General features: G+C 49.5%; 1 protein-coding gene across 3 annotated transcripts in view; it reads right to left on the bottom strand.

Annotated features, from left to right (window-relative positions):
* ANO9 (anoctamin 9) overlaps positions 1-19152 on the bottom strand; it is a 123548-nt gene that overhangs the window by 45835 nt on the left and 58561 nt on the right. For all 3 annotated transcript variants that reach the window (XM_068260699.1, XM_068260700.1, XM_068260701.1), the window contains 2 exons: positions 11466-11524; positions 11249-11334 (listed from right to left, as the gene is read on the bottom strand). In XM_068260699.1, coding sequence (XP_068116800.1) covers positions 11249-11334; positions 11466-11524 — 145 coding nt within the window. The remainder of the gene's footprint in view (positions 1-11248; positions 11335-11465; positions 11525-19152) is intronic.

The raw sequence follows: 19152 nt of genomic DNA on the forward strand, positions 1-19152 counted from the left end.
CTGCTAGTTGTACTTCCTGACTGTTACTACTTACTTACTGTACTAGGGGACACTCACTCAGTCACCTCACCAACCAACCCACTCCATTAAAGTACCCCACTTTTCAGCCGCCCTTTTACAAAACTTTTGTCTATACGCCCAAAACATTTAAGATGTCTGGAAGTGGCAGCCAGCGCGGTTTGGGCAAGGGGAAGGGCAGCAAGGGAATCAGGAGGAGAGGGAGCAGCATTGTGGCAAGCCGCGGCCGCGGGCGCGCCACCATGCACAGTTCCGCAGCAGCAGCAGCAGCGTCAGTGGCTAACATTCCTCCCATAGCCACTGGCCGTGGACGCCTTGGGCGCCGCCCAGCAGGAGCATCTGCAACTCACGCTGCAGAGACACAGCAGCAGCAGCGTGTAGCACCTGCTCCCATTTTCCTCCAGCCGGGTCGGAAACGTCCCATTGAGGAAAAGGATGCAGACACTGTGGTGCAACTCATGACGGAGGATGAGCAGCCCGCCATCAGCTCTGCATCCGAGGCCTCCACCCTCACCACCACCACCACCACCACCCCTGTTCGCAGCAGCCGCCCAGCAGGGCCTGGGGAGGAGGCCAGTTCACCGTCAGTTGGCGACCTGTCATTCAGCACCTGCTCCCATTTTCCTCCAGCCGGGTCGGAAACGTCCCATTGAGGAAAAGGATGCAGACACTGTGGTGCAACTCATGACGGAGGATGAGCAGCCCGCCATCAGCTCTGCATCCGAGGCCTCCACCCTCACCACCACCACCACCCCTGTTCGCAGCAGCCGCCCAGCAGGGCCTGGGGAGGAGGCCAGTTCACCGTCAGTTGGCGACCTGTCATTCAGCAGTCTTTTGACCCCAGGCATCATGAGTCAATTGTCTGCTGTTGTTGGCGATTTTGAGGAGGAGATGCTGATGGGCACTTTGGGGGATGAGGGATTGGACAGCAAGACTGTGGCGACAGTCAAGCAGCCCATCCATGCATCAGGAGAGGAGTTTGGGGGGTCCTCATCCCAGCAGGACATGTTTCAGGAGGGGGAGGATGATGATGACCCGGTGACAGACAGAGACTGGGTGCCACCACCTCCAGGGGATGTCGTCCTCAGCAGCTCTGAGGAGGAGGAGGAGGATGCTCTTGTGGGCCTTGCAAGGAGGCGCATCATTGCAAGCATTGGCAGCAGCAGTAGGCAGGTCCCACAGCCTGCTGGTGTCTCAGGCTCAGCAGCAGCAGCAGCAGCATCTGCCAGTACCACCACCAGCCGCACCCAAGCCCCCCCCCCCAACCACCACAGGGAGACAGGCAGCAGCGCTTCCATGCCGTAGGGGGATGTTTAAGTCACCAATCTGGCGATATTTCACCATGCCCACTGTGTACAGCAAGTACGCCACTTGCAACCACTGTCAGCAGAAGTTGAGCAGAGGTGCAGACCCCTTAAAGTTCTGCACCAGCTCGCTCATCAACCACCTTGAGGCTAAACATTTCCACCAGCATGAGGAGTTCCAGAGGCTGAAGGCATCTGGTGCTGGCAGTGGCACCACACCCATCACTGCACAGCCTTCAGCAGCAGCAGCAGCAGCAGCAACAGCAGCCACCCGCCCTCCTGCTCCTCCAGCAGCACCAGCAGGAGTGCGGAAACGCACTGCTCCTCCCCCCTCTGCAACTCCTGCCGCCGACACTGAGGCCTGTTCTGGCAGCCAGTCCTCAGTGGCCTCCTCTGCTGTGTCTGCTGATTCCCGTGTCAGCAAAAGGCCACGCCAGAGCCTTTTGAGCGAGTCCTTCCAGGGGGTGGTTAGGGCTCTGCCTCCCAGCAGCCGTCGCGTGCGGCAGCTGAACGGCTTGCTGGCACGGGCCATGTGCTCCCAACTCCTGCCGTACACGCTCGTGCAGGAGGGGAGCGACATTCGTGCGCTGCTTGCTTGCGCAGCCCCAGACTGGCAGCTCCCCAGCAGTAGAGTGACCATACGTCCCAGATTACCTGGGACGGGTCCCAGATTCGGGGTCCCCTGTCCCAGGCTGGCTTGGGTCCCAGGAAAAGTCCCACTTTTAGATGCAGGACGTCCCAGCTGCGGGAGTATGTGACATCAGTGTTCCGTCCTCGGCCCACCGCCGCCCTGCTCTGCCCTGCTGCTACTGCTCCCCTCCCTCCCTGTCTTCTGCCTGCATTGAATTGGCTAACAACTGGATTCCTGTCGCAGTCTGCCCCGCCCCCCGCTGTTTAAAGGGAACCTAAACTGAGAGGGGTATGGATTTTTCTTTTAAACAATACCAGTTGCCTGGCAGCCTTGTTGCTCTCTATGGCTGCAGAAGTGGCTGAATGACACACCTGAAACAAGCATGCAGCTAATCCAGTCTGACTTCAGTCAGAGCTAGAGTGACCAGACGTCCCGGATTGCCCGGGACACGTCCCGGATTCGGGGTCCGCTGTCCCAGGCTTAATGAGGTCCCGGGAAACGTCCCGCTTTCAGCAGCGGGACGTCCCGGCCTCGGGACTCTGGCCACTCTCTCCTCAATGAACTGGCAGCGGCGTCTATAGACGCCGTGCCAGTTCATTGCCCGCAGCCCCGCTCCAGCCTCGTCTTCCGGTGTCTGTTTCCGACACCGGCAGGCGAGCAGGGCTACGGCAAGATGGCTGCCGAAGCCCTGTACTGGAGACCTATTTGTGTCACTAGTACAGGGCTTCGGGCGCCATCTTGCCGTAGCCCTGTCAGCGCGGGAGAGAAGAGCAGGAGGAGGAAGACGGTCCCGGGACGGAGCAGCGCGCCAGAGGCCGGACACTTCTGCCAGGTGAGTAAATGCTTTCTTTTCCAGGTGAAATGTTTGCCCGCATTGTTTCTTTTCCAGGTGAAATGTTTGCCCGCATTGTTTCTTTTCCAGGTGAAATGTTTGCCCGCATTGTTTCTTTTCCAGGTGAAATGTTTGCCCGCATTGTTTCTTTTCCAGGTGAAATGTTTGCCCGCATTGTTTCTTTTCTGGTGAAATGTTTGCCCGCATTGTTTCTTTTCCAGGTGAAATGTTTGCCCGCATTGTTTCTTTTCCAGGTGAAATGTTTGCCCGCATTGTTTCTTTTCTGGCGAAATGTTTGCCCGCAGTGCGTTTCTTTTCTGGCGAAATGTTTGCCCGCATTGCGTTTCTTTTCTGGCGAAATGTTTGGCCGCAGTGCGTTTCTTTTCTGGTGAAATGTTTGCCCGCAGTGCGTTTCTTTTCTGGTGAAATGTTTGGCCGCAGTGCGTTTCTTTTCTGGTGAAATGTTTGGCCGCAGTGCGTTTCTTTTCTGGTGAAATGTTTGCCCGCAGTGCGTTTATTTTGTACTGACATGTTGCCCGCATTGCGTTTATTTTGTACTGACATGTTTGCCCGCATTGCATTTATTTTATACTGACATGTTGCCTATTGCGTTTATTTTCTGGTGTCCGGGGTAACTGTTACTGCATTTATTATTTAATGGTCATAGATGGCTATGTTTGCTGCTTTGTGGTTACGGTATACTATTAGCATCACACAGTTTCTGCACACCCATGATACAAAGTCTCGTTTGTCCACATCATGGCGTAAACACTGCTTTCTTATGCCTCGCTGTTACATCATTACGTTAGCTCCGCCCATACAATGTCATGGCCACGCCCATTTTTTCGGCGCCCTCCCCCAGTCTTCGCCGCTGCGTGCTCCTCACTCCTTCCCACTTTTCGCCGCGGCGCGCTGCGCGCGACGCCCCCCCCCACGCCCCCCCCCCCCCCGTCCCAGGTTGGACCCACAAAAATATGGTCACTCTACCCAGCAGACACTTCTTTGCCCGCAAGGCCATTCCTGCACTGCACCGCTTTGTGATGGCCAATGTGGAGCGAGGGCTGGAGCACGCGGTTGGTGAAAGGGTCCACGTCACCATGGACTCCTGGAGCAGCCGCTTCGGGACAGGCCGCTACCTGTCCTTCACTGTCCACTGGGTCAGCTTGGTGGAAGGGGGTGAGGATGGGAGAGCAGCAGCGGGCACAGCAGCAGCAGCAACACAGTGGGTGGTGCCACCCCGCAGGCTCAGGGGAACTGCAGCAGGTTCCTCCGATCCTCTGCCATCCTCCGGCACACCTGGCCAAACCCCCCGCCTCAGCAGCAGCGTGAAGGCCCGCCACTGCCAAGCGCTGCTGCACTTGGTCAGCCTTGGGAAGACCAAGCTGACGGCAACCCATGTGTTGGCCAAACTCCAGGAGCAGGAGAGGATTTGGCTGACCCCCAGAGGCCTCAGAGTCGGAGAGGTGGTGGCCGACAATGGGGCCAATCTGGTTGCCGCAATACACAGGGGAAACCTGACCCACATCCCCTGTCTTGCCCACGTGCTGAACCTGGTGGTGCAGAAGTTCCTGCGCACCTACCAGGGGATGGGCGAACTGCTGGAAACGGCAAGGAATGTTGTGCGTCACTTCCGGCGCTCGGCTGCAGCCTGTGCGAGCCTGGAAGACGTGCAAAAGGAGCTGGATCTGCCACGCCATCGGCTGATCCTTGACGTTCCGACTCGCTGGAACTCCACCCTGGCGATGTTGGAGCGTCTGGTTGAACAGAGGCACGCTGTCAAACAGTACCTTGCCCTGGCCACTGTTTCCGCAGCTCAGAGAAGGGACAAGACCAGCAACATCCCGTCCATCGTCCCCGATGATGACTGGAGGCACATGCAGCAGGTGTGCTTTGTGCTGGCTCCCTTCCTGCAGGCCACAAACATGGTGAGCAGGGACCATGCTATGGTCTGCGAGTGGGTGCCCCTGGTTTCTCTGCTGAACAGGGCCCTCGATGCTTTGCTGGAACAGGGAGCGGCAGCCTTGGACCAGCAGGAGCGGCAACCAGCTGCGCAGTCCACCTCTGAGGGGGAGGAGGAGGAGGACTTGGTGGAGGTCCCTGACCTGGCTGCTGATGAGGGGGATCAGCACAGCGCAGCTGAGTTGGTGCGGGGGTGGAGAGAGGATGAGGCGGCAGAGGAGGAGGATGAGGACAGCACTGACGTCGATGTGCCAGCAGACGTGGCCCGCCTCTTCCCAATGGCAGCGCACATGCTGACGTGCCTGCGCAGGGACCCCAGGGTGATCCAGATGAAGCAGAGGGAGGACATCTGGATCAGCATGATGTTGGACCCACGCCTCAAGGGGAAGTTGAGCCAGTTCCTGCCGCCTGCAGGAGGAGACCCAGCGCAACAAATAAGGAGCTTGCAGCAGGCCCTTGTTGAGCGCTTGGAGGAAGCCTTCCCCCAGCCTTCCACCCCCACTGTCCAGCAGCCAGCACAGAGGCAGCAGCAGGTGCCTGCATCCAGCAGCAGCAAGCGCCCCACAGACCTGCTGTCTCTCAGCCACGAGCTCTACAGGACTGTAGAGGCTCCGGCAGCAGTGACTAGAGAGGAGATGCATGCAGCAGCATCCTCCTCCGGTCACAGCCAGCGCCTGACCCGCATGGTGGCTGACTACATGGGGTCGTACAGCGGGCTTGACAGCGATGCCCCTGTTGATCCCATGGAGTATTGGGTCAAGCGCATGGAGATCTGGAGCGAGCTGGCGCAGTACGCCCTGGAAGTGCTGTCCTGCCCCCCTTCCAGCGTGCTGTCCGAGCGCTGCTTCAGTGCAGCTGGTGGCGTGGTCACTGAGAAACGCTCACGTCTGTCTCACAAGTCTGTGGACAGACTGACGTTTCTCAAGATGAACCAGGCGTGGGTGGAAGGCGAGTTCCTGGCCCCTGTTGTCGGCGAGAGGGGGACATGAACTGGCTGCCGGAACCATCGTTAATGTGCCTTACCACCCTTTACCACCTCCTGGCTCCTGCTCACTAAGCCAGCCTGGTTCACTTTGACTATTACGTCGCCTGCAGCCACACATTTTACACCTACAGTGGGCTGCTGTGTACTGCCCTTCTGCTGTCTGTCTGTGTTTCCCACTGCCAGGGTACACAGAATTACCTTCTTCTGCTGCCACTCTGCCACCAGCTATTACGTCAAACAATAGCTATATTGGTTGCAAAACCAAAACCAAACAAACCATTAAAAAAAAAAAAAAAGGTTTAATTTTTCTGAGGTGCCCGGGTTGAAAACTGTGTTGTCCCAGTTGTGTATTGGACACAATGTGGGCTGCACGACCGCTGTCTGGGACCTCCTGTTGTGTTTATTTACAGCCCTGGTATCACCGCTAGGTACCAGGGCTATTATGTCACGCTGCCTACCTGCTGCCACACTCACACTGCTCCTCCATACCTCCTCCTGCTGCTGCTGCTGCTGTCTGTCTGTGTTTCCCACTGCCAGGGTACACAGATGATTTACCTTCTGCTGCCACTCTGCCACCAGCTATTACGTCAAACAATAGCTGCTCGCCTACTCCTCCATTCCTCCTCCTGCTGCTGCTGTCTGTCTGTGTTTCCCACTGCCAGGGTACACAGAATTACCTTCTGCTGCCACTCTGCCACCAGCTATTACGTCAAACAATAGCTATATTGGTTGCAAAACCAAAACCAAACAAACCATTAAAAAAAAAAAAAAAGGTTTAATTTTTCTGAGGTGCCCGGGTTGAAAACTGTGTTGTCCCAGTTGTGTATTGGACACAATGTGGGCTGCACGACCGCTGTCTGGGACCTCCTGTTGTGTTTATTTACAGCCCTGGTATCACCGCTAGGTACCAGGGCTATTATGTCACGCTGCCTACCTGCTGCCACACTCACACTGCTCCTCCATACCTCCTCCTGCTGCTGCTGCTGCTGTCTGTCTGTGTTTCCCACTGCCAGGGTACACAGATGATTTACCTTCTGCTGCCACTCTGCCACCAGCTATTACGTCAAACAATAGCTGCTCGCCTACTCCTCCATTCCTCCTCCTGCTGCTGCTGTCTGTCTGTGTTTCCCACTGCCAGGGTACACAGAATTACCTTCTTCTGCTGCCACTCTGCCACCAGCTATTACGTCAAACAATAGCTATATTGGTTGCAAAACCAAAACCAAACAAACCATTAAAAAAAAAAAAAAAGGTTTAATTTTTCTGAGGTGCCCGGGTTGAAAACTGTGTTGTCCCAGTTGTGTATTGGACACAATGTGGGCTGCACGACCGCTGTCTGGGACCTCCTGTTGTGTTTATTTACAGCCCTGGTATCACCGCTAGGTACCAGGGCTATTATGTCACGCTGCCTACCTGCTGCCACACTCACACTGCTCCTCCATACCTCCTCCTGCTGCTGCTGCTGCTGTCTGTCTGTGTTTCCCACTGCCAGGGTACACAGATGATTTACCTTCTGCTGCCACTCTGCCACCAGCTATTACGTCAAACAATAGCTGCTCGCCTACTCCTCCATTCCTCCTCCTGCTGCTGCTGTCTGTCTGTGTTTCCCACTGCCAGGGTACACAGAATTACCTTCTGCTGCCACTCTGCCACCAGCTATTACGTCAAACAATAGCTATATTGGTTGCAAAACCAAAACCAAACAAACCATTAAAAAAAAAAAAAAGGTTTAATTTTTCTGAGGTGCCCGGGTTGAAAACTGTGTTGTCCCAGTTGTGTATTGGACACAATGTGGGCTGCACGACCGCTGTCTGGGACCTCCTGTTGTGTTTATTTACAGCCCTGGTATCACCGCTAGGTACCAGGGCTATTATGTCACGCTGCCTACCTGCTGCCACACTCACACTGCTCCTCCATACCTCCTCCTGCTGCTGCTGCTGCTGTCTGTCTGTGTTTCCCACTGCCAGGGTACACAGATGATTTACCTTCTGCTGCCACTCTGCCACCAGCTATTACGTCAAACAATAGCTGCTCGCCTACTCCTCCATTCCTCCTCCTGCTGCTGCTGTCTGTCTGTGTTTCCCACTGCCAGGGTACACAGAATTACCTTCTGCTGCCACTCTGCCACCAGCTATTACGTCAAACAATAGCTATATTGGTTGCAAAACCAAAACCAAACAAACCATTAAAAAAAAAAAAAAAGGTTTAATTTTTCTGAGGTGCCCGGGTTGAAAACTGTGTTGTCCCAGTTGTGTATTGGACACAATGTGGGCTGCACGACCGCTGTCTGGGACCTCCTGTTGTGTTTATTTACAGCCCTGGTATCACCGCTAGGTACCAGGGCTATTATGTCACGGCGAGCTGCCTGCCTCATTGACTGCCTGCTGCCACACACTCATCCTCCTCCTCCTGCTGCTGAATTTACCTCCTGCTGTCTTTGTGTTTCCACTGCCAGGGAGCACATACAATGGCGCTTCCAACATGCGTGCGCCCACCAGCTATTTGTTACGCTCAAAAATAGCTGCATTTCTTTAAAAAAAAATTGAAAAGAGAAATACGTGAAGAAGAAGAAGACGATATTGAAAAAGAAGGAGAAGGAGAAGATGAAGATGAAGAAGAAGATGAAGAAGAAGATGAAGAAGATGATGAAGAAGAAGATGAAAAAGAAGAAGAAGATGAAGAAGATGAAGAAGATGAAGAAGAAGAAGATGATGAAGAAGAAGAAGATGAAGAAGAAGAAGAAGAAGATGAAGAAGATGATGAAGAAGATGAAGAAGAAGAAGAAGAAGAAGAAGAAGAAGAAGAAGAAGAAGATGAAGAAGAAGAAGAAGAAGAAGAAGAAGAAGATGAAGATGAAGAAGAAGAAGATGAAGAAGAAGAAGATGAAGAAGATGAAGATGAAGAAGAAGAAGAAGATGAAGAAGAAGAAGAAGATGAAGAAGATGAAGAAGAAGAAGATGATGAAGAAGACAATATAGAAGAAGAAGAAGAAGATATAGAAGAAGAAGATCTAGAAGAAGAAGAAGACAGATAAAGAAGAAGAAGAACAAGTATATACAGTAACACTACTGAACAAAATTAAGGACACAACTTCTCTTTCCACTTTTTTTTTTAAAGGAACATCCCCACATAATCACTTGCTGTTGTTACTTGGAAAAAAAGATGTTTCTTGCATCATTCACCCTCAAAACAAGTGTTGGAAGCTATTTAAGGCCAATTCGAATAGTCAGCTCGAATAGTGAGCTCGAATACCGACTCGAATAGTGAGCTCGAAGTCCGAGGTCGAATCGAATAGTAAAAATTATTCGACTCGAATATTCGACTGACCTCGAATAATTTACTATTCGAATTCGACCAAACTCGAATTTTAAAAAGGGGTATTTGAGCATCACTACAGTAATGTCAGATTTCTACTACTTTCTGTAAATGCCAGCAATATAGGAGAGAAGTACATCAACTGAGTATAGCCATGACTGGAAATGCTGTACATCTGTATGTCCAAACTGTGGGTGACCAATCAAATTAGAGTGAACACTGTCACACTAACACATTGGGCTCTATTCACAATAAGCAGGTTGGTAAAATCATTTTGGATGGTAAAATACCTCATGCGGTATTTTACACTTTTTCTCCAAATTCACAAACGTTTACCCCCATGAGGCGGAGGTTTGGTAATTTACAGAACAAGCATGCCTCAATTCTCTAAGCCCTGGCTGGTAAGTGTCAATTACCAGCGTTCTAGCAGGGCAGCAGGCAGGCAGGGAGCTGTGTGTGTGATTCGAAGGTTTTCCGCATTTTGCATACGGTCATCCCTTTAGATGTGCTGCAGCCACCAGGGGGAGCTCTTCTGTGTGCTACAATACAAATATGCACATCTAAAGGGATGCAGGGATGCCCGCAGAATTGTCAGCTTGTTCTGTTTTGATACCCTGAAAGATCCACCGGCATCCCTGTCGCTTCCGATCACCATGAGAAGCAGGCTGTGTGGCTCTCCTTTTGGCTGCTTGGCACTCCTCAAAGGCTGTCTGCCAAATCCACCGCACACAGACAGCATGAGGAGAGCCAGTTATCAGCTGCTTTGGGCTGGTGAAAATTACCGAACACTTTTGGCCAGTAAATGAAGTACGGAAAACTTTGTGAATTGACATTTCTAGACTTTTCCTGAGGTAATTACTGCACAAGTCAGTAATTTACCTCTCTAGTCGGGAACTGTGATTTTCTGTGCGGTAACAGGTTTAGTGAATTGTAACTTGGGAAGGTGATAAGTAAAATAAGTTGTTTTGAGCATTACCGAATGCGGTGATGCTTCGTGAATAGAGCCCTATGTGTTTATCATGTATTATTGTATTAGGTTAACAGGTTAATGCAATTTTTGGATATTGGTCAACTGAAAATAATTAAATATATATTTCTTGGTGGATCACTAGAGAAGAAGCCAGCGATGTTGCAATGCATCTTGGCGGATCACTAGATGAGAAACTAGCAATGTCACAATACATCTTGGGAGGTCACTAGAGGGGAAGCCAGCGATGTTGCATTGCATCTTGCCGGATCACTAGATGAGAAACCAGCGATGTTGCAATGCATCTTGGCGGATCACTAGATGAGAAACCAGCGATGTTGCAATGCATCTTGGCGGATCACGAGAGGGGAAGCCAGCGTTGTTGCAATGCATCATGGCTGATCACTAGAAGAAAAACCAGCGATGTTGCAATACATCTTGCCGAATCACTAGATGAGAAACCAGCGATGTTGCAATGCATCTTGGCGGATCACGAGAGGGGAAGCCAGCGTTGTTGCAATGCATCATGGCTGATCACTAGAAGAAAAACCAGCGATGTTGCAATACATCTTGCCGAATCACTAGATGAGAAACCAGCGATGTTGCAATGCATCTTGGCAGATCACTAGATGAGAAGCCAGCAATGTCACAATACATCTTGGTGGATCACTAGAGGGGAAGCCAGCGATGTTTCAATGCATCTTGGGAGATCACTAGAGGGAAAGCCAGCGATGTTGCATTGCATCTTGGTGGATCACTAGATAAGAAGCTAGCAATGATACAATGCATCTTGGTGGATCACTAGAGGGGGAGCCAATTGTTGCAATGCATCATGGCGGATCACTAGAAGAGAAACCAGCGATGTTGCAATGCATCTTGCCGGATCACTAGATGAGAAACCAGCGATGTTGCTATGCATCTTGGGGGATCACTAGAGGGGAAGCCAGCAATGTCACAATGCGTCTTGGTGGATCACTAGAGGGGAAGCCAGCAATGTTGCAATGCATCTTGGGGGATCACCAGAGGGGAAGCCAGCCATGTTGCAATGCATCTTGGGGGATCACCAGAGGGGAAGCCAGCAATGTCACAATGCATCTTGGTGGATCACTAGAGGGGAAGCCAGCAATGTTGCAATGCATCTTGGTGGATCACTAGAGGGGAAGCCAGCAATGTTGCAATGCATCTTGGTGGATCACTAGAGGGGAAGACAGCGATGTATATAATTCCTCATTGTTACCTGATTTCTATGACAGGCTGAGTATAGATGACATCCCGCCATCTTGCCCATTTTTCCTTCAAATTTTTGCCAGTTGGCTCGTCCAGCTAAGATTGGAAAAAAATAATAGTGGTAAGATTAGTCCAGGCTATCACTATGCAGCAGCAGCACACACGGTTTGAGATACATGCAACTTACAGAATCAGCGTTTATGAGACAAGTATAAGGTTAAACTCACAGAGTGAAGTGGAAAGGTAGTCTCAAAAACTCCATTCTTTATTAAATCATCCAAAGCCTCTGAAAGAAGAGAATGTTATAGTAAATAGATGTCAGATGTTGCACGACATTATATTACCTAACAATCATTTCCCTAAGACATGCATGAAAAGCATGGCTAACATACATGTGTTTCCCCGCTTTGGCCCTCATAGGCTAGATTCACATTGGCGCAAAAAACATCGAAAGTGGGACACAGTATGGACATTGTCATGCGTTTGACCCCAGCGTTAGTGCAACGGTAGTGCCAAGTCCCTTTTGCATAGTCATTTTCAGCAGGGGAAATGACCATGAAACACCTATAAGACTTCCACTGAACATGACCCCAATGAAATGATGACTTCCAAAGTTATTTTAAATGCTGCCATTGATCCTCCATATCTATATTTTTGTTGGAGTTCCTCTTTTGCTCACTCAGTGATGGGAATGACAGGGAAATGCCAGCTTTTAACACTAGGGTAGATTTACGCTAAAGCCTGGTACCCACTTTCAATTATGATAGGCCAATCATTGACCAATTTTACTACTTCCATGTATGTAGGGCTAACATATTTTGAATATCATAAACAGATTGTGTAGGGAAGCTCTCATACTATGTGGATTGGATGTGTGTCTCCACGGCTGAACAACATAGATGCCAATCCTTTAGGTGTTTACTAATGTATCTAATATTGTCTCTTGACCCAAGGGTCTATTACATCATGTAGGACACCTGTAAGGCCCGTCTGGGTTTGAGAGAGGGAACGAAGGCATGGGAGGAAGGGAGGGGGAGTTTACAGAGAGTCTTTCTATCTTTTCTTGTCTTTTCTTCGTTTCATATACTTCCTGGTTCTGATGTCCTTGGCGATACCATGCTGTTTTACCTGGAATGTCGTATGTTTAACGTTATTTTATCTTTTTATTTGTAATGATTTGTAATGATTTCATGCAATGCGTTTCCTAGTAATGCTGGAATCACTCTCTTATATTCTATAGTCTGTATTCTGTATGTATGGGAAGATCGACCTAGAGACAGCTCTCTGATCGAATCGGATCACAGAGAGGTCTGTCGGCAGCCCATATACCCAGGGGCGGCTCCAGGATTTTTTTGGGGGTTGCTATACAGGTGCTGGACCAATTTCTGGAGTTGGGTGTGGCTATAACCTGCGCCGCGGCAAAAATGGGCGTGGCCATGAATGGATGAGGGCGGAGCTAACTGTAATTTAAAGTGAACCCGAGGTGAGAGTGATATGGAGGATGCCATATTTATTTCCTTTTAAACAATACTATGGCTTGGCAGCCCTGCTGATCTATTTGGCTGCAGTAGTGAACTGAATTACATCAGAAACAAGCATGCAGCTACCGTATATACTCGGCTATAAGTCGAGAAATTTAGGACTGACTCAAAGTATAAAAGTGGGGGGGTCGCCTTATACTCGAGTCAGTCCTAAATGTCCCACTTATAGCAGGGTGGGGCAGGGCGTCGCTCTCTCTCTCCCCCTCTGATTTAGCTATCATGCTGTAACTTTCCCACCTTTCCTTCTTCCCCCGCATCTCCGTGCAAATGTGCAGTGCACTGCCTCTCTCTCCCCCTCTGTGTAATTAATGTTAGGTGCCCTCGCAGCTGAAGCCGACACTTAAGTTTTATTGCCAGCACGGTATCCTCCCTTCATGCCGCTCTCTGTCCAATAGTACAGCGCGACTCTCGATGTCACATGACAAATGAAGTCACATGACATCGGGAACCGGAGCTGTACTAACGGACAGAGAGCAGCTAGAAGGGAGGATACCGTGCTGGCAATAAAACTTAAGTGTCGGCTTCAGCTGCGAGGGCACCTAACATTAATTACACAGAGGGGGAGAGAGAGGCAGCCCACATTTGCACAGAGATGCGGGGGAAGAAGGGAAGGGGGGAAAGTTACAGCATGAATTCAGCGCTGGCAATGGGAACTGTGTCACTTCTGCTGCAGTGCTCACTGTGCATCACATCGCACAGAGGGGGGAGAAAGCGGATGGAAGCACAAAATAACTTTAGCATTGCGGGGAAGGGGACAGAAAGAGGCAGCCTTCCCAGCGCATAACATTACAGAGTTGTGCTGGGAGGGGGGATTTTTAGTGTGTTGTCGGTGATTTAGCACTGTGGGGAGGGATAGAGAGACGCTGGCTGCTGGGGCTCTGGGAAGGGTCTATTGTTTAAAGTGGACCTGATCTCAGATCTTTCTCTCTGCTCTAAAAGATTTGCAATAGCATAACCTTTAAAAGAAAAACGCCTTTTGTGTGCAGATGTATTGCAGAATTTGTATCAGCTGTAGTGTGTCTACTTCCTGCTTTCATGGAAGTAGGCATATTGTTAACATCCTGTGCTTTCAAATGAGCTTATCTGCCTTGTGACACGTGAGAGATCAAATTACAGCTTGTTATTAGACACAGATGAGGGGGGATTAGGCAGGCTAAACTCAATACATACAGGGTGCATTTCTCTAGGTTTTCTTTATGTCCTGTGCAAGGCTTCAAGTCTACTGTGCAGCCATTAACTTTGCTAGATAGACTTATACTTGAGTAATTAAATAATTCCAGCTTAAGAGGGTCAAATATTGGGGTCGACTTCTACACAAGGTCGACTTGTATCCGAGTATATACGGTAATCTTGTCAGTTCTGACAATATTGTCAGAAACCCCTGACCTGCTGCATGCTTGTTAAGGGTCTATGGTTGAAAGAATTAAAGGCAGAGGACCAGCACGGCAGCCAGGCAACTGGTATTGCTTAAAAGGAGATAAATATGGCAGCCTCAATATTATTCTCACCTCGGGTTCCCTTTAAAAGTGCAAAGCAAAGACAGTGGGCTTAAGTTTTGGTGACCCTTTCCCCAGAAAATTCACATAATTGTGCAGGTTTTCTCAAGAAAATACATGTAATGTGAGCAGATTTGACCAGAAAACATGTTCAATCATGTCGGCAGAGTTGACCAAAAAACATGTTCAATCATGTGGCAGATTTGACTAGAAAACACGTTCAATCATGTGGCAGATTTGACCAGAAAATACGTGCAGTCATGTCGGCAGATTTGACTAGAAAACACATGCAATCATGTGGCAGGTTTGACCAGACAACAGCGGCGGCTCCAGCTTCAGATTTTTGGGGGGGCTCAAAAGGGGCACAGTGGCTGGCAAGCGGGGCTCATGGGAGAGATTACGCGCCGCGGTAAGAAATGGGCGTGGTCATGATGTCATGTGGACGGGGCTAACTGTAATGTAGTTATACCAGCTAATGTAGTTACATAAAAAAATGAAGTAAATAAACATAATGACAGGCAGCATTTCCCCAGTAAATGCATGTAATGAGAGACAGCGTTTCCCCAGTAAATGCACGTAATGAGAGACAGCATTTCACCAGTAAATGCATGCAATGAGAGACAGCCTTTCACCAGTAAATGCACGTAATGAGAGTCATTGTTTCACTAGTAAATGCACAGAAGAGACAGTGTTCCACCAGTAAATGCAAGTAATGACAGACAGCCTTTCACCAGTAAATGCATGTAATGAGAGACAGCGTTTCACCAGTAAATGCATGTAATGTGAGACAGCGTTTCCCTAGTAAATGCATGCAATGACAGACAGCCTTTCACCAGTAAATGCACATATTGACAGTGTTTCACCAGTAAATGCACATAATGACAGACAGGGTTTCATCAGTAAATGCACATAATGACAGACAGCGTTTCACCAGTAAATGCACGTAATGACAGACAGCGTTTCACCAGTAAATGCACGCAATGACAGACGGCGTTTCACCAGTAAATGCATGCAATGAGAGACAGCCTTTCACCAGCAAATGCACATAATGACAGACAGTGTTTCCCCAGTAAATGCATGTAATGAGAGACAGCCTTTCACCAGTAAATGCAGATAATGACAGACAGCGTTTCCCCAGTAAATGCATGTAATGAGAGACAGCCTTTCACCAGTAAATGCATGTAATGAGAGACAGTGGTGTAAGTGGGCCTGCGGGGGAAGTTTGAGCACCACCGTAGTTTCCCCCCAAAACACACGTAATCTGGCAGCACTCCAAAGGTGGTCATACATCAGGCGATGATGGGCAGATTCAATCAAGAGACAAATCTCTCTCTAATTGAATCTAATTAGAAAGAGATCAGTTGGCTGCCCATGCACTGCAGGCCAATTCCCGATCAATTTTATGCTGATATCGATTGGGAATCAACCTTGTGACACCTTAACCACTGCCTTGACGCTGCCCCCCCCCCTTCCTGTTGCACTATACTTAAACTGTCTGTGTTCGCTGCGGGCTTTGTCCGAAATCTGCATACACGTGCCCCAGGTGGTTGCCGCAGTAACGTAGGCTAATGTATGCAGATTGTGGATGGAGCCAGCTGCGGACACATTAAGAATAGTACACATTTGACTTTAGAGGGGACAGTGCTGGGGGTTTTGTTGCTCGTCCTGATATTGCTCGCAGTTACAGCTGTACACCTGATCAACCACGACGGCCCAACATCTTTCATCATGTCCGATCAATACATGCAACCAATTTCGGCCCGAAATTGGTTGTATCATCGTTCACGCATTCTCTTATCAGCACTGATTTTATGGCCACCTTAAAGTGGACCTGTAGATTGAATAAAAACAAAGAGATTCACTTACCTGGGGCTTCTGTTAACCCCCTGCAGCCATCCTGTGCCCGCACATACCTGAACCGATCCTCTGGTCCCCCGCCAGGTGCAGTTTGTACTCGTTTGCAAACGCAGTACAGATTTTCTCATACTGCACCTGCGCAATACACTGCCGGCCACAGGAGCGCAAACAAGGATGCGTGTGGCCAGAGCTGTGCAGGCACAGTGGCCGTTGACTTGTAAGTCAGTGGTGAATAAACCGAGCTGCGGTGGGGGACCGGAGGATCTTTGACAGGACGTCCGCAGGGGCTGGGAGAAGCTCCAGGTAAAGTGAATCTCTTTATTTCCCAGTCTTCAGTTGTGTTTTAAGTGTGGAGAGGAGGTAAAACTAATGAGTTAAACTGACCCCAGTTCTTGGCTGGTCAGCAGGAGGATATCTGTGCACATCATAAGGCTCCCTTCCCCCGATGATTACATTCTGTGTGCTCATAAGAGTCTCCAGGCAGACCTAATTGACAAGTGAATGCTGGCAATTTGGGGGATGATGAGGAAGGAGAGAAGAGACACTCTCAGAGAGGGAAAGACAGTTCCCCCTGCTTGCAGCACCTGGGTCAGAGCTGCAGTCGGGGGCTGGGAGAAGGTACACAGGCAGTAACTACAGACAATGAACGTGAGACTGTCAGCCCAAACCTTTCTGTGGTGATTCATTGCTGGACTTGACTGGCTGCTTTGGCTGCTGTCACTTGTATCTGTGGCAGACTAGCTACACTTTCCTGCAGGCTGCCTCGTTCCCCCACTCTGTGTCTCGTGTGCTGGAGAGAGGGGGTGGAGCTGGAGCCCGGCTGACAGGAAGATAGAGGCTGAGAGGAGGAAAAGCTGGGCTGCAGTTGGATGCCTGAGCTGAGGGGCGGGACTGGAGTCTCTCCCTCTGTCAGCCAGCTGTGTCTTGATTAGCTGTGCGGCAATGATGCCCCGGCTGGCGGCCCCGCCCCCCGCTGTAACATATTTACGAATGTTGCCCATTCTGTTATGGATTGTACGGCAGGGGGGCTTTTGAGGGGTCTGACAGCTTGTGAGCTGGGGCTTAAGCCTGGGTAAGCCCCAGTGTAGCGCCGTCACTGCCAGAAAACATGTTCAATCATGTCGGATTTGACCAAAAACATGTTCAATCATGTGGCAGATTTGACCAGAAAACACATTCAATCATGTGGCAGATTTGACTAGAAAACACGTTCAATCATGTGGCAGATTTGACCAGAAAATACGTTCAATCATGTCGGCAAATTTGACCAGAAAATACGTGCAGTCATGTCGTCAGATTTGACCAGAAAATATGTGCAATCATGTGGCAGATTTGACCAGAAAATACATGTAATCATGTGGAGGATTTGACCAGAAATCTTCCACATGAGTGCAATCATGTGGCAAATTTGACCAGAAAATACATGCAATCATGTGGATGATTTGACCAGAAAATACGTGCAATCATGTAGCAGATTTGACCAGAAAACACTTCAATCATGTGTCAGATTTGACCAGAAAATACATGCAATCATGTGGAGGATTTGACCAGAAATCTTCCACATGAGTGCAATCATGTTGCAGATTTGACCAGAAAATACATGCAATCATGTAGCAGATTTGACCAGAAAACACTTCAATCATGTGGCAGACCTGACCAAAGAACACGTTCAATCATGTCGCAGACCTGACCAGAAAACACTTCAATCATGTGGCAGACCTGACCAGAAAACACTTCAATCATGTGGTAGACCTGACCAGAAAACATGTTCAATCATGTGGCAGACCTGACCAGAAAATATGTGCAATCATGTGGCAGATTTGATCAGAAAACACTTCAATCATGTGGCAGACCTGACCAGAAAACATGTTAAATCATGTGGCAGACCTGACCAGAAAATACGTGCAATCATGTGGCAGACCTGACCAGAAAACACTTCAATCATGTGGCAGACTTCCCCAGAAAATACACCTGCTAATATAAATAAAAAAAAAAACATTTACTCACTTGCAGCAGACCTCCTGTCTCGGCCTCTGTCCGGCGCGCAGCTCTCACGATCCTCTGCAGCCAGCAACTGAAACTCCCGTGCTGAGAGCAGGCTACGGGAAAATGGTGCCTGAAGCCCTGTACTGCAGACTCGAATTCTCCAGAGCAGGGCTTCAGACGCCATTTTGCCGTAGCCCTGCTCTGCCGCTGCCCGTAGACTGACACGGCATCTATTAGACGCCGAAAGTCAGTTCACGCTGGGGGGTGCTTTAGGGGTGCTTGGAGAATTTTAGGGGGTGCTTCAGCACCCCCCTGGCGCCGCCACTGCATATACCGCACGCTGATTCCAGATAGATTTCAGCCTGAAATCTTTTGGGAATCGGCCATGTAACGCAACCTCCTCCCCTGTCCAAATTTTGTATGTGCTCCTGGTGCCTGTCCGAGCATTAAAATACTTTAACTGCATGTGTGGCACATGTGAGACGTCACATACACGCCACATCGTATATGCTGGTAGTCACATGGGACGCTAATGCAGAAGCGGTTGGAAACTAGCGACAACAGCGGAAATCTTAAGTATTTGAATGCCAGGGGGCACAGTGCCCGGAGGTTCTGTCATGTTCATTGCTCATCCTGATATTGCACACCATTACCACTGTGCACCTGATCGACCATGACAGCCCGACCAATATCAGTACAAAATCGGTTGAATCGTCGATCAGGCATGCTTATTGCGGTACTAATTTTAACCAGATTCTAAATTGGATGGTTGATCAGCCGCAAAATCGCCACATGTATGGCTACCTTAAGAGTTATGGGAAAAAGCCATGCTAAATTATACATGATAAGGGCCTTCCCCATAACAAAGGAGAACAAGGTGTAACTTTCTGCATTGATGTGGGACACGTAGTTTATAGGACTCTTTAAACAATAAGCAATGGATCTACTACAGGTCAGGGACACTCATTAAGATGAGCAATTATATGAAATCTAAAGCAGAGTTGGGCTGAACCTCTGATTTTAGGTTCGCGAAC

The sequence above is a fragment of the Hyperolius riggenbachi genome, chromosome 11 (genome assembly GCF_040937935.1).
Source record: "Hyperolius riggenbachi isolate aHypRig1 chromosome 11, aHypRig1.pri, whole genome shotgun sequence".
NCBI lineage: Eukaryota > Metazoa > Chordata > Amphibia > Anura > Hyperoliidae > Hyperolius > Hyperolius riggenbachi.